The sequence below is a fragment of the Chiloscyllium plagiosum genome, unplaced genomic scaffold (assembly GCF_037043375.1).
Source record: "Chiloscyllium plagiosum isolate Xiang-an unplaced genomic scaffold, Cpla_swu_hap1 HiC_scaffold_7, whole genome shotgun sequence".
In the NCBI taxonomy this organism is placed as follows: Eukaryota; Metazoa; Chordata; class Chondrichthyes; order Orectolobiformes; family Hemiscylliidae; genus Chiloscyllium; species Chiloscyllium plagiosum.
Genome location: NW_028270145.1, coordinates 12,517,198 through 12,536,705, shown reverse-complemented (window position 1 = coordinate 12,536,705; position 19,508 = coordinate 12,517,198). Strand labels below are relative to the sequence as shown.

The following is a 19,508-nucleotide window of genomic DNA, read 5'->3' as shown; positions in this document are numbered from 1 at the left end:
GAGATGCAAACCTGTCAGGGCAACAACATGCAAAGCTGAGAGGCCAGCAGTACTTCATGAAACCTGGCGAATTAAGGCAACACTTGGGCTGTACTAGCAACTATCATTGTAATGCAGAGCAAGGACACTGTGCACTCAGGAGCATGCATCCCAGCTCGCATAATGCACCCAGCTGTACCTCCAAGCTCTCTAGTTGCTGTCAGAGCCAACCTGGATGCTCACAGTATCCCAATTCATCATTGCCATGCTTTGTCTTTTTGCACTTTACCCATTCAGAGATAGATACCAGGTTCATATTGCTTCTGTCGTGCTTTGCCAAACATAAAGTTAGAAAGCTCATCATAGTTGACAGCTGGCCTCAGTCAAGTCAGGCAACCCAGGGTCATGTCAGCTTTGATGAAGAGTTGCCTAGACTCAAAATATTAGCTTGCTCTCTCACCAAGGTGAGACCTGTTGTAATTTCCAGCAATTTTTGTTTTCAATTAGTGAAATGAATTTAGTAAGATAAGACAAGAAATCTTACTTAGGCCTCAGGGAGAGAATCTCCTTAAAAGTCTTAACACAATTCACACGCATCCAAAAAGTATAACATCCAGCCCACTTCTACTTCTTTAGTGAATTGGATTTTCCTGAGTTCCTCCCTCCCTTCTATTTCCTGATTTATTACTGCTACAGGAATGTTATTTCTATCCTGTAATGAAGCCTCACACAGAATATTTGTCCAATTCATATTCCACTTCCTTACTTTACACTATTAATTCTTCATTCTCACTTTCCAGAGAATCAATGCTCACCTTATTCACTCTTACTGCTTTAATAGTAACAGAAATGCTTACCATCTGTTTTTATATTTCTGGCTAGCTTTCTCTCATAGTCTGTTATTTTCCCCACCTATAAATCTTTTTGGTCATTTTTTGCTTTTCTCGTATTCATCTAATCTCCTGACATACTGCAAATTTGCACAATGATATGCATTTTCTTTTAGTTTGATATTATTTTCAACATTTCTAGTTAATTTCTGATGTTGAGTCTGTCTGTTGGAATTTTTCTTACTTGTTGGAATGTTTCTGTCATGTATTCTGAAGTGTCCCCTTAAATGTCTCCCATTGCATCTTTAATGACCAGTCCTTTAGCTTAATTTGTCATCACACTTTAGCCAGCTTTGCTCTATGTATTTTATTTGTTGCTACCTATGGGTGCTTTTACTATTAAATCATTAACTAAAACTATCTCATCACACAATTGCATGTCTAATATAACCTCCTCTCTGGTTAGCTTCAAAACATGCCATATAGGTATAAAGTCACAGTGTTTTTACAGCATGGAAGAAGGCCTTCAGCCCATTATGTCTGTGCTGGCCATCAAACCTCCATCTATGCTAAGCACTTGGCCTGCTGCTTTATGTATCTTGGTATTACAAGTACTCATCTAAATGCTTCTTAAATGTCTTGAGGCTTCATGCCTCTACAACTCTTGTAGGCAACTAGGAGAAAGTGAGGACTGCAGATGTTGGAGAGTCAGCATCTTTTAAGCAGTTAGTTCCAAATACTCACAACTCTCTCAGTGAGGAAAAGACATTTTTCCTCAAATCTTGTGAAACCTTCAGCTTTTTACCCAAAAATGTGTCTGCTAGTTATTGACTAGGGTGAAAAGTTTCTGTCTATCTGTCTATGTTCCTTAGAACTTTGCACACTTCAATCACATCCTTTCACCATCTATCTGCTGTAAGGAAAACAATCCCAGCCAATCTCGCCTCCCTTCATAGTTGAATCACTCCAGCTCAGTCAACATCCTGGTGAATCTTTTCTGCAAGTACACTCCACAGGGTGGCAACCAGAACTGCACACTGTACCCTAACTGTAGACTAACTAACATCATATACAGTTCCATCATAATCTCCCTGCTCTTGTATTCAATGCCTTAACTAAAAAAGGTAGGTAGCCCATTTGCTATCTTGACCACCTATCCTGCTGTTTTCAATGATGCATATCAACTTCCTTCTGATCTCTGCACTTAGGATTGTACACATTTGCTTTGTTAGTCCACCAAAAGTACATCACACTTTGCATGAATAAATTCCATTTGACACTGCTGAGCTCATCTGCCCAGTCCACTTGCTGTGGCTTGTAGGTCAAAACTTTCCTGATCATTAGAAAGAAATTCTGAACCACAGAAGTAATCTCCATTTGGAGAAATAAGGGTTAATCAAGGATAGTCAGCATGGCTTTGTCAGGGAGACACCATGCTGAGCAGAGTAGATAGGGCGGCACGATGGCACAATGGTTAGCACTGCTACTTCACAGCGCCAGGGACCTGGGTTCAATTCCTGCCTCAGGCAACTGTCTGTGTGGAGTTTGTACATTCTCCCCATGTCTGCGTTGGCTTGCTCCGGTTTCCTCCCACAGTCCAAAGATGTGCAGGTTAGGTGAATTGGCCATGCTAAATTGCCCATAGTGTTAGGTGAAGGGGTAAATTAGGGTTGCACTTTGGAGGGTCGGTGTGGACTTGTTGGGCTGAAGGGCCTGTTTCCACACTGTAAGTAATCTAATCATTATTTACCACATCCCCAATTTTTTTTGTCACCTGCGAACTTATTGATGATTCTTCTACATTTACTTCAATATCATTAATACAAACTACACACATTTAGGGACCCAGCATCAAAGCCTGTGGTACACCACTGGATACAGTCACAAACTCCCTTCGACCATCATTCTCTGCTTCCTGGCACTCAGCCAATTTGGATTTAATTTTCCAAGTTGTCCTGGATCCCATGAGCTCTAAGCTTCTTAACCAGTCTTCCATCTGAGACCTTACTGATGTACATGTAAACTATATCAACCAAACTATCCTCATCTATACACCTATTCAGTCCCTCGAAAATATTCTATCTACTCTGTTAGGCATGGTGTCTCCCTGACAAAGCCATGCTGACTATCCCTGATTAACCTTTATTTCTCCAAATGGAGATTAATTCTGTGGTTCAGAATTTCTTTCTAATTAATGTTAGACTCACTGGTCTGTAGCTTCCTAGTTTAGTACTACCTTTTTGAATGATGATATTACATTAGCTGTCCTCCAGCTTGCTGGCACCCCTTCCTGCAGCAGAGAGGAATCATCTTGAAAACATTCAATGCAGGCCTTATCTGGGCTACCTTTGCCCACTGATTTCATCACTCAATATGTAAAATTAAAATCTCTGAAGATTAGGGCCATGTCTTTCTGACCTTGTTCTTGGCGGGGAGTTATTGAAGTTGATAGTCAAGGTCCACATGAAGAGAAAGACTAGTGAGTGAGAAAGAGGGAAATTTGTGCAAGTGGAATTGTGTTAAGTGAGCTCCTCTTGGCTGTAGCTGAATGCCTGGCTCTCTGGATACCCTCTCCTATTTCCCCCCAAGCTAATGCCTGACTGCTCAAGTATGCAGACATCATTGATTCAACATTTCTCAAACTCATCTTGAAATCTTCTTGGAATTGCCTCTAATATTATTCCCAAACCTCACACAAGCTGTTTCTACCATTTTTCCAAGATATGCAAAAGAGAGTTACATGAAAAAAATGTTTATATTCCCTGTGAAATAACCACTGCCTGATCAATGCTCCATTGTTCAACTTGAGAAATGTTCTTTTTTTTTCATTTCCGTGAGTGGGATTCACTGGTTTGGCCAGCATTTATTGCCCATCCCTGGTTGTCCTTGAGAAGATGGCATCGAGCTACCTTGGTGAACTGCTGGAGTTTCTGTGTTGAAGATAAATCTACAATTCTGTTTGGGATGGAGTTTCAGGATTTTGATCCAGCAACAATGAAGAAATGGTAATACATTTCTAAGATGGGATGATAAGTGGCTAGGAGGGGAACCAGCAAATGGTAGTGCTCTCGTGATTCTACTGCCCTTGACTTCTAAATGTCATGATCGTGAGTTTAGAAGGTGTTACCGAAGGTACCTTTAAACAACATGTTCAGACACACCGCTGAGGCTTGAGAACAGGCCTCCTGTTTTCAGCGACACTACCACTATGCCATTGGAGTCTGCTTCGAAGCAATCTGTCATTACTACCTATATCTCGAACAAATTAGCCCATAAATAGTTCCATGATGTATGAAGGGTCCTTGTGATAAAGTATTCCTACCTCTGCACCAGGGGGCCCATGTTTAAGTCCCATGCTCCAGAGATGTATAATACAACTACTGAATTGATTGATGAGAAAATATCTTCCAATTGTGAAAGAAAGACAGTGAAGGATTTGGGAAAATTCTCACAGATGCACATCACCAAATTCCATGGAATTCCAGTCCGAGATATAATGGATAATGTCCTGATGCTGGCTAACTCTGGGGAAAATGGTTGTCACTGAACTATTGAAGAAGCTGAATTAATAATCCTTCCCAGTTTTCATGGATTGTCTGCTCCATTGTCTGGATTCAGCAATACACTCGATCTGAGACATTGTTTTACTCCGGAATGTAATAGCTGAAGAGGTGGAAAACGTGATTCAGTTGCAAATTTCAAATGGGGATTGGACACACAACAGGAAAAGGTCAGAAAATCACAGGGCTATGTGAAAAGAGCAGAGGTGTGCAATGACTTGAGGTTCTCTTTAAAAGAGTAGCACAGTTATAATGGGATGAATGGCCACATTCTTTGCAGTCAGGTTTATTGATTCCATGTTTACCTTTTCCTTTCAGTTGAAAGATGTCAGTTCTGGTAACCAAATTTGTGATCATGGTATAAAATACATCAAATATAGTTGATCTTGATTTAGGATATCCCACAGCTTTTCCTTCACTGGTTTCCTAGTAAAGAATCCAAGCTGCTGTCCCCACATTCTGAATTGAGCTTTCATCAAACTAGCACTGCCTTTCTATTGTGTAATTCAGAACAAAGTAGAAAAAGGTAGGTAACAAAAGGATATACATTTGAGTATGAAAACAACACATCATCACATAGTTATAAATAGTATTGTTCTCAAATGGATGTGGCGAGTTTAAATGTCTTCTGGTCTTGGATGAATAACTTAGAATTAAAGCTCATTAACAGTTACACATCAATTCAAACCAACCTAGAGTAATAATTGAAGCAATCTCTTCCAGATGGGCATGTCCATATGTTAAACAGTAGGGGAATGGACTTATGTAATAATATTGAACTTTTGGAAACATGTCCTTTTGAACGTGTAATAACACTGAAGGTTGCAGTGGAAGCATAGTTTAGGGAACACAATAGGCTCCAATGTATTGTTGCATTCTTTCACCCCACAATTAAAATGATGTGGAAGCAAAACACTATCAACAATACTAAAGTGCTTTTCAAATGTTTTCTTTGCATTTACTGTATACGTCATGTGTGGTGCAGTCTTTGTGGTGGTTTCAAATTATTGCAATTATTTGAATAACAAAAAAAAAGCTCAGTGAGGCACTTCTGACTTGCATATATATACTAAGCCCTGTGAAGCATTAACATATTCAGTTACTAAACCAAATCTGAACTGGAAATGGGAAAGGCAAGGATTATTCCGAGTTCATATATAATATTTAAAGTTTCCATTAGGTATGGCCGAGTGTAGAAACTATCAATTTACAAACCTGTTTCTTTCCCACAGATCATCTTTTATGAGGACAGGAACTTCCAGGGGCGGCACTATGAGTGCAGCAGTGACTGTGCCGACCTGTCCCCTTACTTCAGCCGCTGTAACTCCATCCGTGTTGACAGTGACTGGTGGGTGCTGTATGAGAAACCCAATTACATGGGATACCAGTATGTTCTGACCAGGGGAGAGTATCCTGACTACCAGCGCTGGATGGGATTCAATGACAACATTTGGTCATGTCGCACTTACCCATACGTAAGTTATTTCTGGTGGTTTGTATTTTCTGATCAAACTGACACTGAGATAATGATTAATGCACTCCACATTTGGGTTTGTCTGAATTAGCTCCAAACTTCATCTTTACTTTTACAGGGTTTGTTTTTAACTTTCCCCAGTGATGGTAACAGGTAAAAGATTGTCACAAACCCAATTTGATTTTTGTCGCTGACAAAAGTTAGTAACTGCCCCTGTCACTTTGTAACTGTACTTGTTGTATGGGTATTCATCAGCCAATAGTTGAGCAAACTGGCAAGTTAGTTATGCCTCATATACTGATGACTTGTTGCAAAGCTGATGATCATCTAGGATATAATTGAAACATTTGCTTGTAACAAGTTAGATATTCAGAATTGAAAGTCAAATCACCATATTAACATTGCAGAAAGTAACAGTGTCAAATTGACTAAAATATGACTCAGTAAAACCTGTTATTGGACATGTTTATATTCATCCCATTCATTTTACAGTAAATATTGAAATGATCACAGTAAAGGGAATACTGGCACCACTTGTCTCCTCACAACCAGACATACATTAAGATTTTTACCGAGATCAATATACTTCTGTCTGTATATGCGAAATATCACCAGTTGCACGTGTCGTTTGTCGATATATTTGTAGCTGCATCACAAATCTTTCATTTCGCTCTATTTCAGTACCGAGGAGGCACCTACAGAATGAGGATTTATGAGAGGTCTGACTTTGGAGGACAGATGATGGAATTCATGGATGACTGTCCATCTGTCTATGATCGTTTCCGTTACCGTGACATCCACTCCTGCCATGTGATGGACGGTTACTGGATCTTCTATGAACACCCCAACTACAGAGGGCGACAGTACTTCATGAGACCCGGTGAATACAGGAGATACAGTGACTGGGGAGGCTACAGCTCAACTGTCGGATCTTTCAGGCGCATGAGGGACTTTTAGTCTGCAACTTTAACGCATGAATTTATTTTGTTGAATTATTTGTCAAAATAGTAAAATAACTTTATGACACTGCACTCTTGTCTAATTCACTTATTATTGGGTCCTCGTTAAAATAGTTCAAAATCGTGCTGGTAAATGATGGTTTCATGGAGAATACTTGATCACAGTGATCTTGGTGACATCATCATCATTCAAGTCAATAATTTGAAAAGAAGAAAATTCCAAGGTCAAGTAGGAAGCATTGTCAAAGGCTCACTAGTACCATCAGCTGCGGATGTTCTTTGGAGTTTCTACAGTCAACAAGACAGAAACAGTTCAAGACCCAGGCTGGACCTGCCTCAATAATGATTATTTCCAACTTTCTTGAGGCTTGAGGCATTTGCAGCTTATGGGATCTAAAGCTCCAATGTATCTGCTCTAAATGTAATAACATCACAAAGGCTGGTGTCCAATCACCAAATCGCCCTTTGTTTACACATGGAGAGTCGTTGACACTGATCGAACTCCCACAGAGCCAGCTCTCAGAGTGAACTGAACTTCTAACTCTCCTGTTTATATCTGTCAGCCAGGGCTCCCTGATTAGACCAGGTTAACAGCCCCAATCAGGGAACTCACATTCAATGACGGCCACCTGGCTGACTTCGTTACAATTACTCCATCCCTCCCCCTCTGAGTCTGAGGATATCGGCTAGTTCTTTATTTCATAGTTTCTCCTGAGGTGTTTTACCAGTGGGTCAGCTTCCTCCAACCCTGCCTCTGATACATACACTGTGTAATGCACTGTAGCTCGCCCTTTGCACCTGAAGCATCTCAGAAGAAATTCATTCTCCTTGTCAGGCAGCAAAGGTGCTGAGGTGGCAACACCTGATGGAGAGGAAAAACCCATGGGTTTCAGAACAGGTGGAAAGGCTGTTGAGGAGTGGACATGTTTTGCTCCCACACTTTTCCCGAGTTTGCAGCTTTCATATTGGTTCAGATGTTTGTTCAAGACCATCGCACTGACCTGAACTTTATACATCACTGTTCCTGATCTCACGTTCACCATGCTCTTACCCATGCAGGGCTGTTCCCACGGCTCCTACACCAAACTTCATCCCTGAAGTAATCTGTCGCTCTCACTTTGTGGAAACTTGTGTCCATCATTGGCATTCCTGCTGCTATTTCACCCTCCCTCCCCAAGGTCCATGAAGATACGATTTAACCTGCATGAAGAAGTCTATATTTGTTTGAGGAGTGGTCCTATTATCAAATAGGAACCAGAACAGTTTTATATCTAGTGAAGCAGTTGGCTATTTCGTTAAGCCCAACTTCAAATTTTAGACTGCTTATTGTTCCAGGCCATTGGATGACGGATGATATGGAGCTATCCTTATGTGACAAATCCCATTCAACTTCAGGAAAACTCAAATTCCCTGCAGGCAAACAATGCCCCATTATCTGTGACATCACTTCCAGGAGTCCATGCATTGAAAAAGATGTGTGCAATATTTGTATTGTTGTCACCATGTTTTATGTATGAACTTTATGCATGCCCAACTATTTTGAGTGGCTCTCCACAATGACTAAGAACATTGAGTCCATGATAGGGGCTTCATAGTCAATGTTTAACTGAGTCCAGGATTTACCTAGCCATTCTCATTAATATGGGGGAGCTGCCAGGGTTGGAGGATTTGAGCCATAACTTCTCACCAATATTTTCATTTTGGAAACCCCTGGATGACCAGGGTGATATTCAGCCAGTATCTCATGGTGTCTTATGTTTAGAACAATCACTCTTGCTCTCCACAGCGATCTGGTCTCTCAGTGTCCAAAAAGGTATCACTTCTGATTGTAACGGCCCTTTGGTAACCATCAGCTGTTTCAATTTTGTCAAGCGCGGATTTTTTTGTGTCCAAAGTCTGACATTGTTCAGCTGTGACTGTAAGTGGGTCCAGAAAATGTAAAACCGTTACACACTTTTCCAGTGGCACTACCATTTGTTTTGTATTTGCCAGCGAGAGGTGGCTCAATGCATCCAAATTTGCTAAGTGGCCTCTTGGATTGTGTTTCACATTGTAATTATAAGCACTTAGTATTAGAATCCATTGCTGAAATTGGCCTGAAGGTTTGAGTGACACTGTCTCGTCCTCTTCATATAGCCTGCAGGGTTTTGTTGTCCCTTATTGTTGCAAGCTCATCATAAAGGTATTGGTGGAATTTGGCCGGGTCCAAAAATGTCTGCCAAACCTTCCTTCTCTAACTGAGCGTATTTATGCTTTGCATTAATTGAATTCCTGGATCATACCTTATTGGGTGTTCTTCCCTATTGGACCACATATGTTGCCTGGTAATGCTATCCTGGTGCTGTATGGGGAAACATCGCATGTCAATCCCAGATCTCACTTGTGATCATAGTGCGCCAACACTTGGATCATTGGTGTTTTTTCATGTCCCTGAAGGCTTTCACAGTCATAAAGTCATAGGGATGTACACCATGGAAACAGAGCCGATGATCCAACTCGTCTATGCCGACCAAATATTCTACATTCAGTTAGTCCAATTTGCCAGCGATTGGCCAATATCCTGCTAAACCTTTTCCACTTAACCACACGTCTTTTAAACGTTGTTATTGTACCGGCCACCATCACCTCATCTGGCAGCTCATTCCATGCACACACCATCCTCTGCATGAAAATGCTGCCCCTTAGACCTCTTTTAAATCATTCCCCTCTCACTTTAAACCCACGCCCTCTAGTTTTAGATTTTCTTATCCTGGCAAAAAGACCTTGACTATTCACCCTCATGATTTTATAAACCTCCATAAGGTTACCACTCATCCTCTGATGCTCCCATGAAAATAGCTCCAGTTGAAAAGTGTGGTGGTGGAAAAGCAGGTAACAAGTCAGGCATATCCAAGAAGCAAGAGAGTCGATGTTTTGGGCATAAACAATTCTTCAGAAATATGAAGGAGGAAGGGGGATGAGAGATAAATAGGAGGGTGGGGGTGGTGCTAGGGGAAGGTAGATGGGAAGGCGATAGGTGGATGCAGGTGGGGGCTAATTGTGATTGGTCGGTGGGGTGGGTGCAGCAGATAAGATGGGAAAGAAGATGGACAGATAGGACAGTTTAAGAGCACAATGCTAAGTTGGAGGGTTTGATCTGGAATAAGGTGGGGGGAGGGGAAATGAGGAAATTGTTGAAATCAACATTGATTCCATGTGGTTGGAGAGCCATAAAGTCACAGAGATGTATAGAATGGAAACAGACTCTTTGGTCCAACTCATCCAGATATCCCAACCCAATCTAGGCCCACCTGCCAGCACCCAGCCCATATCCCTCCAAACCCTTTCTATTCATATACCCATCCAAAGGCCTCTTAAATGTTGCAATTGTACTAGCCTCCAACACTTCCTCTGGCAGCTCATTCCATACATGTACCATCCTCTGCATGAAGACATTGCCCTTTATATCTCTTTTATATCTTTTCCCTCTCACCCTAAAATTGTGCCCTTTAGTTCTGGACTCCCTCATCCCAGGGAAGAGATTTTGTCTATTTATCCTATCCATACCCCTCATGATTTTGTAAACCTCTATAAGGTCACCCTTCAGCCTCCGATGCTCCAGGAAAATCAGCCCAGCCTATTCAACCTCTCCCCATAGATCAAATCCACCAACCCTGGCAACATCCTTGGTAAATCTTTTCTGAACCCTTTCAAGTTTCACAACATCCTTCCGATAGGAAGGAGACCAGAATTGCACGCAATATTCCAATAGTGGCCGAAATGATGTCCTGTACAGCCTCAACATGACCTCCAAACTCCTGCACTCAATATTCAGACTAATAAAGGAAAGCATATCAAACACCTTCTTCACTATCCTATCTACCTGTGACTCCACTTTCAAGGAGTCATAAACCTGCACTCTAAGATCTCTTTGTTCAGCAACACTCCCTAGGACCTTACCATTAAGTGTATACCTTTGCTTTCCTAAAGTGCATCACCTTGCATTTATCTGAATTAAACTCCATCTGCGACTCCTCAGCCCAGTGGCCCATCTGATCAAGATCCCGTTGTAATCTGAGGTAACCTTCCTCTCTGTGCATTACATCTCCAATTTTGGTGTCATTTGCAAACTTACTAACTATTCCTCCTATGCTCACATCCAAATCATTTATATAAATGAAGAAAAGTAGGGGACCTAGCACCGATCCTTGTGGCACTCCACTGGTCACAGGCCTCCAGTTTGAAAAACAACCCTCCACCACCACCCTCTGTCTTCTACCTTTGAGCCAGTTCTGTATCCAATGGCTAGTTATCCCTGTATTCCATGAGATCTAACCTTGCTCACAGTATGAAATGGGGAACTTTGTCGAATGCTTTACTGATATACATCATGTCCACCACTCTGCCCTCATCAATCCTCTTTGTTACTTCTTCACAAAACTCAATCAAGTTATTGATGATCTCTAATCAGTCCGTGCCTTTCCAAATACATGTAAATCCTGTCCCTCAGGATTCCCTCAAACAACTTGCCCACCACCGACATCAGGCTCACTGATCTATAATTCCCTGGCTTGTCCTTACCACCTTTCTTAAACAGTCGCACCACGTTAGACAACCTCCAGTTTTCTGGCACCTCACCTGTGACTATTGATGATACAAATATCTCAGCAAGAGGTCCAGCAATCACTTCCCTAAGTTCCCACAGAGTCCTAGTGTACACCTGATCAGGTCCTGGGGATTTATCCACTTTTGTTTGTTTCAAGAAATCCAGCACTTCCTCCTCTGTAATATGGGCATTTTTCAAGATGTCACCATCTATATGCCTACATTCTATATCTTATATGTCCTTTTCCACAGTAAACATGGATGCAAAATACTCTTTTAGTATCACCCCCATCTCCTGCAGTTCAACACAAAGGCCGCCTTGCTGATCTTTGAGAGGCCCTCCTCTCTCCCTAGTTACCCTTTGGTCCTTAATGTATTTGTAAGAACCTGTTCGCCGAGCTGGAAGTTTTTGTTGCAAACGTTTCGTCCCCTGGCTAGGCGACATCATCAGTGCTTGGGAGCCTCCTGCGAAGCGCTTCTTTGATGTTTCCTCCGGTGTTTATAGTGGTCTGTCCCTGCCGCTTCCGGTTGTCAGTTTCAGCTGTCCGCTGTAGTGGTCGGTATATTGGGTCCAGGTCGATGTGTTTGTTGATGGAGTTTGTGGATGAATGCCATGCCTCTAGGAATTCCCTGGCTGTTCTCTTGCCCTATGGTAGTCGTGTTGTCCCAGTCGAATTCATGTTGCTTGTTGTCTGCGTGTGTGGCTACTAAGGATAGCTGGTCGTGTCGTTTCGTGGCGAGTTGATGTTCATGTATGCGGATTGTTAGCTGTCTTCCTGTTTGTCCTATATAGTGTTTAGTGCAGTCCTTGCATGGTATTTTGTACACTACATTCGTCTTGCTCATGTTGGGTATCGGGTCCTTCGTTCTGGTGAGTTGTTGCCTGAGCGTGGCTGTTGGTTTGTGTGCCGTTATGAGTCCTAGGGGTCACAGTAGTCTGGCTGTCAGTTCCGAGATGCTCCTGATGTATGGTAGTGTGGCTAGTCCTTTTGGTTGTGGTATGTCCTCGTTCCGTGGTCTTTCTCTTAGGCATCTGTTGATGAAGTTGCGCGGGTATCCGTTTTTGGTGAATACCTTGTATAGGTGTTCCTCTTCTTCTTTTTGCAGTTCTGGTGTACTGCAGTGTGTTGTGGCCCTTTTGAATAGTGTCCTGATGCAGCTTCGTTTGTGTGTGTTGGGGTGGTTACTTTCATAGTTTAGGACTTGGTCTGTGTGTGTGGCTTTCCTGTATACCTTTGTGGTGAATTCTCCGTTCGGTGTTCTCTGTACCATCACATCTAGGAATGGGAGTTGGCTATCCTTTTCTTCTTCTCTCGTGAATTGGATTCCTGTGAGTGTGGCGTTGATGATCCGGTGTGTTTTTTCTATTTCCGTGTTTTTAATGATTACAAACGTGTTATCGACATATCTGACCCAGAGTTTGGGTTGAATTTGTGGTAGGACTGTTTGTTCTAACCTTTGCATAACTGCCTCTGCTATGAGTCCAGAGATTGGTGATCCCATGGGTGTTCCGTTGATTTGTTCGTAAATCTGGTTGTTGAATGTGAAGTGTGTTGTGAGGCACAAGTCCAGTAGTTTAAGTATGCCGTCTTTGTTGATAGGTTCAGCGTCCTGTTTTCTGTTCTGTATGTCCAGTAGGTTGGCTATTGTTTCTCTCGCTAGGGTTTTGTCAATTGAAGTGAACAGTGCCGTCACGTCGAATGATATCATGGTTTCTTTCCATGAGTGGTGGACATGATGTATATCAGTAAAGCATTCTTCTAAGGATTCATTCGATCTATCCTGTCTATACCTGACATATGCTTCCTTCTTTTTCTTTACCCTCAATTTCTTTAGTTATCCAGCATTCCCTATACCTACCAGTCCTTTCTTTCACCCTAACAGGAATATACTTTCTCTGGATTCTTGTTATCTCATTTCTGAAGGCTTCCCATTTTCCAGCCATCCCTTTGCCTGTGTACATCTGCCCCAATCAGCTTTTGAAAACTCTTGCCTAATGCCATCAAAATTGGCCTTCCTCCAACTTAAAACTTCAACTTTTAGATCTGGTCTATCCTTTTCCATCACTATTTTAAAACTGAGAGAATTATGGTCGCTGGCCCCAAAACTCTCTCCCACTGACACCTCAGTTATCTGCCCAGTCTTATTTCCCAAGAGTAGGTCAGGTTTTGCATCTTCTCTGGTAGGTACATCCACATATTGAATCAAAATATTTTCCTGTATCCACTTCACAAGTTCCTGTCCAAATTGCAACATTTGAAAGGTATCTGGATGGGTATATGAATAGGAAGGCTTTGGAGGGATATGGGCCAGGTGCTGGCAGGTGGGACTAGATTGGGTTGGGATATCTGGTCGGCATGGACGAGTTGGACTGAAGGGTCTGTTTCCATGCTGTGCATCTCTATGACTCCAAGACTCCATAAACCCTTAACACTATAGCAGCCCCAGTCTATGTTTGGAAAGTTAAAATCCCCTCCTATAACCACTCTATTTTTCTTACAGATAACTGAGACATCCTTACAAATTTGTTTCTAAATTTCTTTCTGGCAATTACGGGGTCTATAATACAATTCCAGTAAGGTGATCATCCCTTTCTTATTTCTCAGTTCAACCTAAATAACGTCCCTGGATGTATTTCCGGGAATACCCTCCCTCAGTACAGCTGTAATACTGTCCCTCAGTGGAAGATGAGGCGTTCTTCTCTCATTCACCAGGTGGCTTACATTTGATGGTGGAGGGCGCCCAGGACTTGCAGGCCCTTGGCTGAGTGGGAGGGGAAGTTGAAGTGGTCGGCCACAGGGCGGTGGGGTTATTTGGTGCCTGTATCCCAGAAATGTTCCCTGAATTGTTCCATGAATTAGTGTCTTGTCTCCCCAAAGCAGGGGAGACCACTTCGAAAGCAACAGACGCAGTAGATAAGGTGGGTGGATGAGCAGGTGAATCTCTGCTGGATATAAAAAGATCATTTGGGACCTTGGACAGAGCTGAGGGTGAAATGTGGATGCAGGTTTTACACCTTTTGAGGTGGCGGGGGAAGGTTCCAGGAGTGGAGGGTGGGTTGGTCGGGGGTGTGGACCTAACAAGGGAATGGTCTCTGCGGAACACAGATTTGGTAATGGAGGGAAACACATCTCTAGTGGTGGGGTCTGACTGTAGGTGGCAGAAATTATGGAGGATGATGCACTTTATCTAGAGATTAGTGGGGTTGAAGATGAGGACTCGGGGTTCGATCCTTGTTGCAGTTGGAGAGGCGGGGTTCAAAGGTGGAGGTACGAGACGTGGAGGAGATGTACTGGAGAGCATTGTTTATAAAGTGGGAGGGGAAATTGTGGTCCTTGAAATAGGAGGGCACCTGGGATGTCCTGGAGCGGAATTGCGCCTCCTGGGAGCAGATACGACGAAGGCAGAGGAGTTGAAAGTAAGGGATTGCATTTTTGTGGGAGGTGGATGGGAGGAGGTTGTGGGAATCAGTGGGTCTGCAGTCCTCCCTTTCTTCTAGTTGCTGAAAACAGCCCCAGCTTATTCAGCCTCTTGCTGAAGCTCAATGCCTCTAACCCTGGCAACACCATGTAAATCTTTTCTGAACTCTTTCAAGTTTCACAAGATCATTCTTGTAGCAGGGACACACAGAACTGAATGCAGTATTCCAATAGTGGCCTGACCAATGTTCTGTACAACGCCTGTTCTGTATAGCTGTAACATGACCTTCCAAAGCCTATACTCAATGCACTGAAGAGTAAAGGCCCGCGTACAATTGCCTTCTTCACTACCCTGTCTACCCGCAACTCTATTTTTAAAAAACTATGAACCTGCACTCCAAGGTCTCTTTGATCAGCAACACACCCCAGGACCTTACCATTAAGTGTATAAGTCCTGCCCTGATTTGCTTTTCCAAAATGCACCACCTCGCATTTATCTAAATTAAACTTCATCTGCCACTCCTCAGCCCATTTGTCCATCAGATCATCATTGTACTCTGAGGGAACCTTCTTCGCTATACCACCAATTTCAGTGTCATCTGCAAACTTACAAACCATATCTCATATGTTCACATCCAAACCATTTATATAAATGACGAAAAACATTGGGCATCTCATATTAATTAATGTGTCATTTAGACTGGAAAAATAGTAGGGAGAAAAAGGATGTGCATTTTACTTCATGGAACCAAAAGTGTACAATAACACAACTTAATACATCATCAGAGCTATAAGTAGCATTGTTCTCAAATAAATGTGATCAGTGAAAGATCTCTGAACTTGGATGAATAATTTGGAATTAATACACAGAACAGTAATACATCAATACAAACTTACCTTTGGAGTCATAATTTAAACAACTTCCTCTTTACATGCATACCTAGGTGTTAACCAGTTTAGGAGCTGTATTTTTTGGACAACAACATTGAACTATGGGAACTATGGGAACCACATCCTATTGAATAACACTGCAAATTGCAGTGAAAGCATAGCATAGGGAACACAATAGGCTCCAATGTATTGTTATCTTCTTTCACACAACAATTAAAATGAAATGGAAGCAAAACACTATCAACAATACTGAAGTGTCTTTTCAATGTTTTCTTTGCATTTACTGTATAAGTCATGTGTGATGCAGTTTTTTTGTGGTGGTTTCAAATCATTACAATTATTTGAATAACAAAAGAAAATGCTCAGTGTGGCATTTCAGCCCAGCGTATAAATACCAAGCTCTGTCAAACAGTAACACATTTGGTTACGAAGCCAATTCAGAACTCAAAATGGGCAAGGCAAGAATTATTAGGAGTTCATATATTGTATTAAAAGTTTCCATTAGGAATGGCTAAATGTGAGAAATTGTGAATTTACAAACCTGTTTCTTTCCCCACAGATCATCTTCTACGAGGACAGGAACTTCCAGGGGCGGCACTATGAGTGCAGCAGTGACTGTGCCGACCTGTCCCCTTACTTCAGCCGCTGTAACTCCATCCGTGTTGACAGTGACTGGTGGGTGCTGTATGAGAAACCCAATTACATGGGATACCAGTATGTTCTGACCAGGGGAGAGTATCCTGACTACCAACGCTGGATGGGATTCAATGACAATATCTGGTCATGTCGCACTTACCCATACGTAAGTTATTTCTGGTGGTGTGTATTTTCTGATCAAACTGACACTGAGATAATGATTAATGCACTCCACATTTGTCTAAGTAAGGTGTAAATGCGATCTTCATTTTCACAAGGTTGATTTTATCTTTCTTCAACTGTAACAGGTAATGAACAGTTACAGACCCGTTTGATTTAGCAATCCACTAAATTGTGTTTCTGCTGTTGCCAAATATGAGCAACTGCCCTTGTCAAATTGTAACTGCACTTGTTGTATGGGTAATTCTTCAGTCAATAGTTGTGCAAACTGGGAAGTTAGTTATGCATCATATAACTACAGCTTGGTGCTGGGATCTAATTGAAACATTTACTCATAACACATCAGATATTCAGAACTGAAAGTCTAATTGGCATAGCGATATTGCATTGCAGAAAGTACCAAGGCCAAATTGGTTTAAATATAACACAATAAACCTGGAAATGGACATGTTTTCATTAATCCCATTCATCTTACTGTAAATGACAGAAAAGATGACAGAAAAGGGAATGCTGGCCCCACTTGAACAAATAGTCTCTTCACAACAGAAACCAGAAACATATTAAGATTTTTACTGAAATCAGTATACTTCTGTCTGTATGCATGAAATATCATCAGTCCCTCATTTATTGATTGTAGATATTTTTGTAGCTGCATCACAAATCTTTCATGTCTTTCTATTGCAGTACCGAGGAGGCTCCTACAGAATGAAAATTTATGAGAGGCCTGACTTTGGAGGGCAGATGATGGAATTCATGGATGACTGTCCATCTGTCTACGATCGTTTCCGTTACCGTGACATCCACTCCAGCCATGTGATGGACGGTTACTGGATCTTCTATGAACATCCCAACTACAGAGGGCGACAGTACTTCATGAGACCCGGTGAATACAGAAGATTCAGTGACTGGGGAGCAACCTGTTCAACTATTGGATCTTTCAAGCGAATGAGGGACTTTTAGTCTGCAACTGTAATGCATTACCATATTTTGTTGAATTAATTGTCAAAATAATAAAACACCCCTTCATGATACTGTACTCTTGTTTAATTCACTCATTATTGGGTCTTCATTAAAATAGTTCAAAAGCATGCTGGTATCTGGTGGTTTCATGGAGAACACTTTATCACAGTGATCTTGGTGACATCATCATCATTAAAGTCAGTAAATAGTAAAGGAGAAAATGCAATGGTCAGGACGGAAACGTATTGCACGGGCCACCATTGCACCCGCTGTTGATCGTTTTTGAAATGTATGCAGTCAGTGAGACAGCAAAGGTACAATGCCAAAGCTGCATCTGCCTCAGTAATGATTATTTTCAACTTTCTTGAGGTTTGAGGCATTTTGCAGCTTATGGGATCTAACAGCTTCCAATGTTTCTGCTCTAAATGTAATAACTTCACAGAGTGTGGTTCCTGTTGCCAAATCTCCCTTTATTTATACATGGAGAACCTTTAATACTGATACAACTCCTGTTTATATCTGTCAGCCAGGGCTCCCTGATTGGATTAGATTAGCAGCCTCAATCAGGGAACTCATATTCGATGACAGCCACCTGGCTGACCAAGATTGAGTCCAGGAAAAGGAGTTGCATAGTCGACCTAGGGTTTACCTGGCCAGTCCCATTACAGTCACTGTATCCCTCCCCTCTCACTCCAAGGACGAAGGCTGATTCTCTTTTTTTGTTGCACCTCCTGGGATATTTTGGCCCTGGGTCAGGTTCCCCCAGCTCTGCCTTGGATACTTGCGGCCTGTAATGCACAGTGCCATGTCTCTTGTCCCTGAAACATCCTGCAGCATCCCAGAAGAAATTCATTCACGTCTTCAGGTGACAAAGGTATCAAGGCCATGATATCCATCATGTCCATTTTAGATTCTGAAATATCTTCTACACTTGTTATACCATGGGTTCCAGAAGAATCGGAAAGATCTTTGAGGAGCCTGCATGTTGCGCTCCCGCACCATTTGTGAGTTTACAGCTTTCATGTGGTCCACATGTTTGTTTACGGCCATTGCACTGACCCGAACATTATACATCAATGGACCTGATGTCGCGTCAACCTTGTCTCTCACCCATACAAGGCAATTCCTGTGGTTCCTACACCAAACTTTGTCACCCTGAACTAAACTGTCTCTCTTGCTAAGAGGAGTCTTGTGCCAGCGTTGGTGCTCCTGGTACAGTTTCACTGTCTCTCCCACATCCAGGGAGATCAGATTTAACCTGATGCAGTGCCTTTTCCCCATTAGCAACTCTGTTGGAGCTATCCCTGTAGCTGCAAGTGGGTGCTCCAATAATCAAATAGGAACTGGGACAATTTGGTATTGAGTGAAGCTGTAGGCTGCTTCTTCAAGGCAGCCCTCAAAGTTTGGACTGCTCTTTCTGCCATACCATTGCATGATGGATGGTGCGGAGCTGTCCTTATATGACAAATATCATTTGACTCTATAAAATACTTTAAATTCTCTGCTGGTAAATGATGGCTCATTATCTGTGGCCACACTTCCGAGAGTTTGTTTATTGCAAAAGATGTATGCAGTTATGAATTCTATGCATGTTCAGCCATTCTGAGTGGCCATCCACAATGATTAAGAACATTGAGTCTGTGAAAGGACTTGCATAGTTGATCTGTATTCGAGTCTATGGTTTACCTGGCCGTTCCCATGAATGTGGAAGAGTGTTAGCCGTAATTTCTTGTCCTTAGTGGCACTTTGAGCACTACCCTACCAATGCAGCAATGTCTGTATCCAATCCTGGCCACTAAATATAATTTCTTGCCAACAACTTCAGTTTGGAAACTTCTAGATGACTCTGGTGGTATTCAGCCAGAATCTCAATGCGACCATTGCTTGAGACAATCACTGTTATCCCCTCACAATAACATACCATTCTCTACTGTGATCTGGTCTCCCAGGATCCAAAAAGATATCAATTCTAGTTGTGACGGCCCTTTGGTTTCTCCCATCACCACCATCTATTTCAGATTTGTCAGCAGCGGATC

The 19,508-nt window shown here is 42.1% G+C and overlaps 2 protein-coding genes across 2 annotated transcripts; both read left to right on the top strand.

Moving 5' to 3' along the window:
* The first annotated feature begins 5,479 nt into the window (after nt 1-5,479).
* Nucleotides 5,480-6,872, top strand: LOC122551313 (gamma-crystallin S-1-like). The gene is made up of 3 exons (XM_043693022.2): nt 5,480-5,502; nt 5,602-5,844; nt 6,525-6,872. Exons 1-3 carry the CDS (start codon nt 5,494-5,496, stop codon nt 6,798-6,800), a joined length of 528 nt encoding a protein of 175 aa, XP_043548957.2. The 5' UTR covers nt 5,480-5,493; the 3' UTR covers nt 6,801-6,872.
* Nucleotides 6,873-16,123: 9,251 nt separating this feature from the next.
* On the top strand, nt 16,124-17,548 carry LOC122551305 (gamma-crystallin M2-like). The gene is made up of 3 exons (XM_043693014.2): nt 16,124-16,154; nt 16,256-16,498; nt 17,197-17,548. The coding sequence occupies exons 1-3, from the start codon at nt 16,146-16,148 to the stop codon at nt 17,470-17,472; spliced, it is 528 nt and encodes a 175-aa protein (XP_043548949.2). The 5' UTR covers nt 16,124-16,145; the 3' UTR covers nt 17,473-17,548.
* Nucleotides 17,549-19,508: the final 1,960 nt, after the last annotated feature.

Excerpts from the sequence above, each read along its gene's own strand:
- LOC122551313 (XM_043693022.2), top strand. Across the intron at positions 5,845-6,524 it reads CATGTCGCACTTACCCATAC|TACCGAGGAGGCACCTACAG; the intron begins GTAAGTTATTTC and ends GCTCTATTTCAG.
- LOC122551305 (XM_043693014.2), top strand. Across the intron at positions 16,499-17,196 it reads CATGTCGCACTTACCCATAC|TACCGAGGAGGCTCCTACAG; the intron begins GTAAGTTATTTC and ends TTTCTATTGCAG.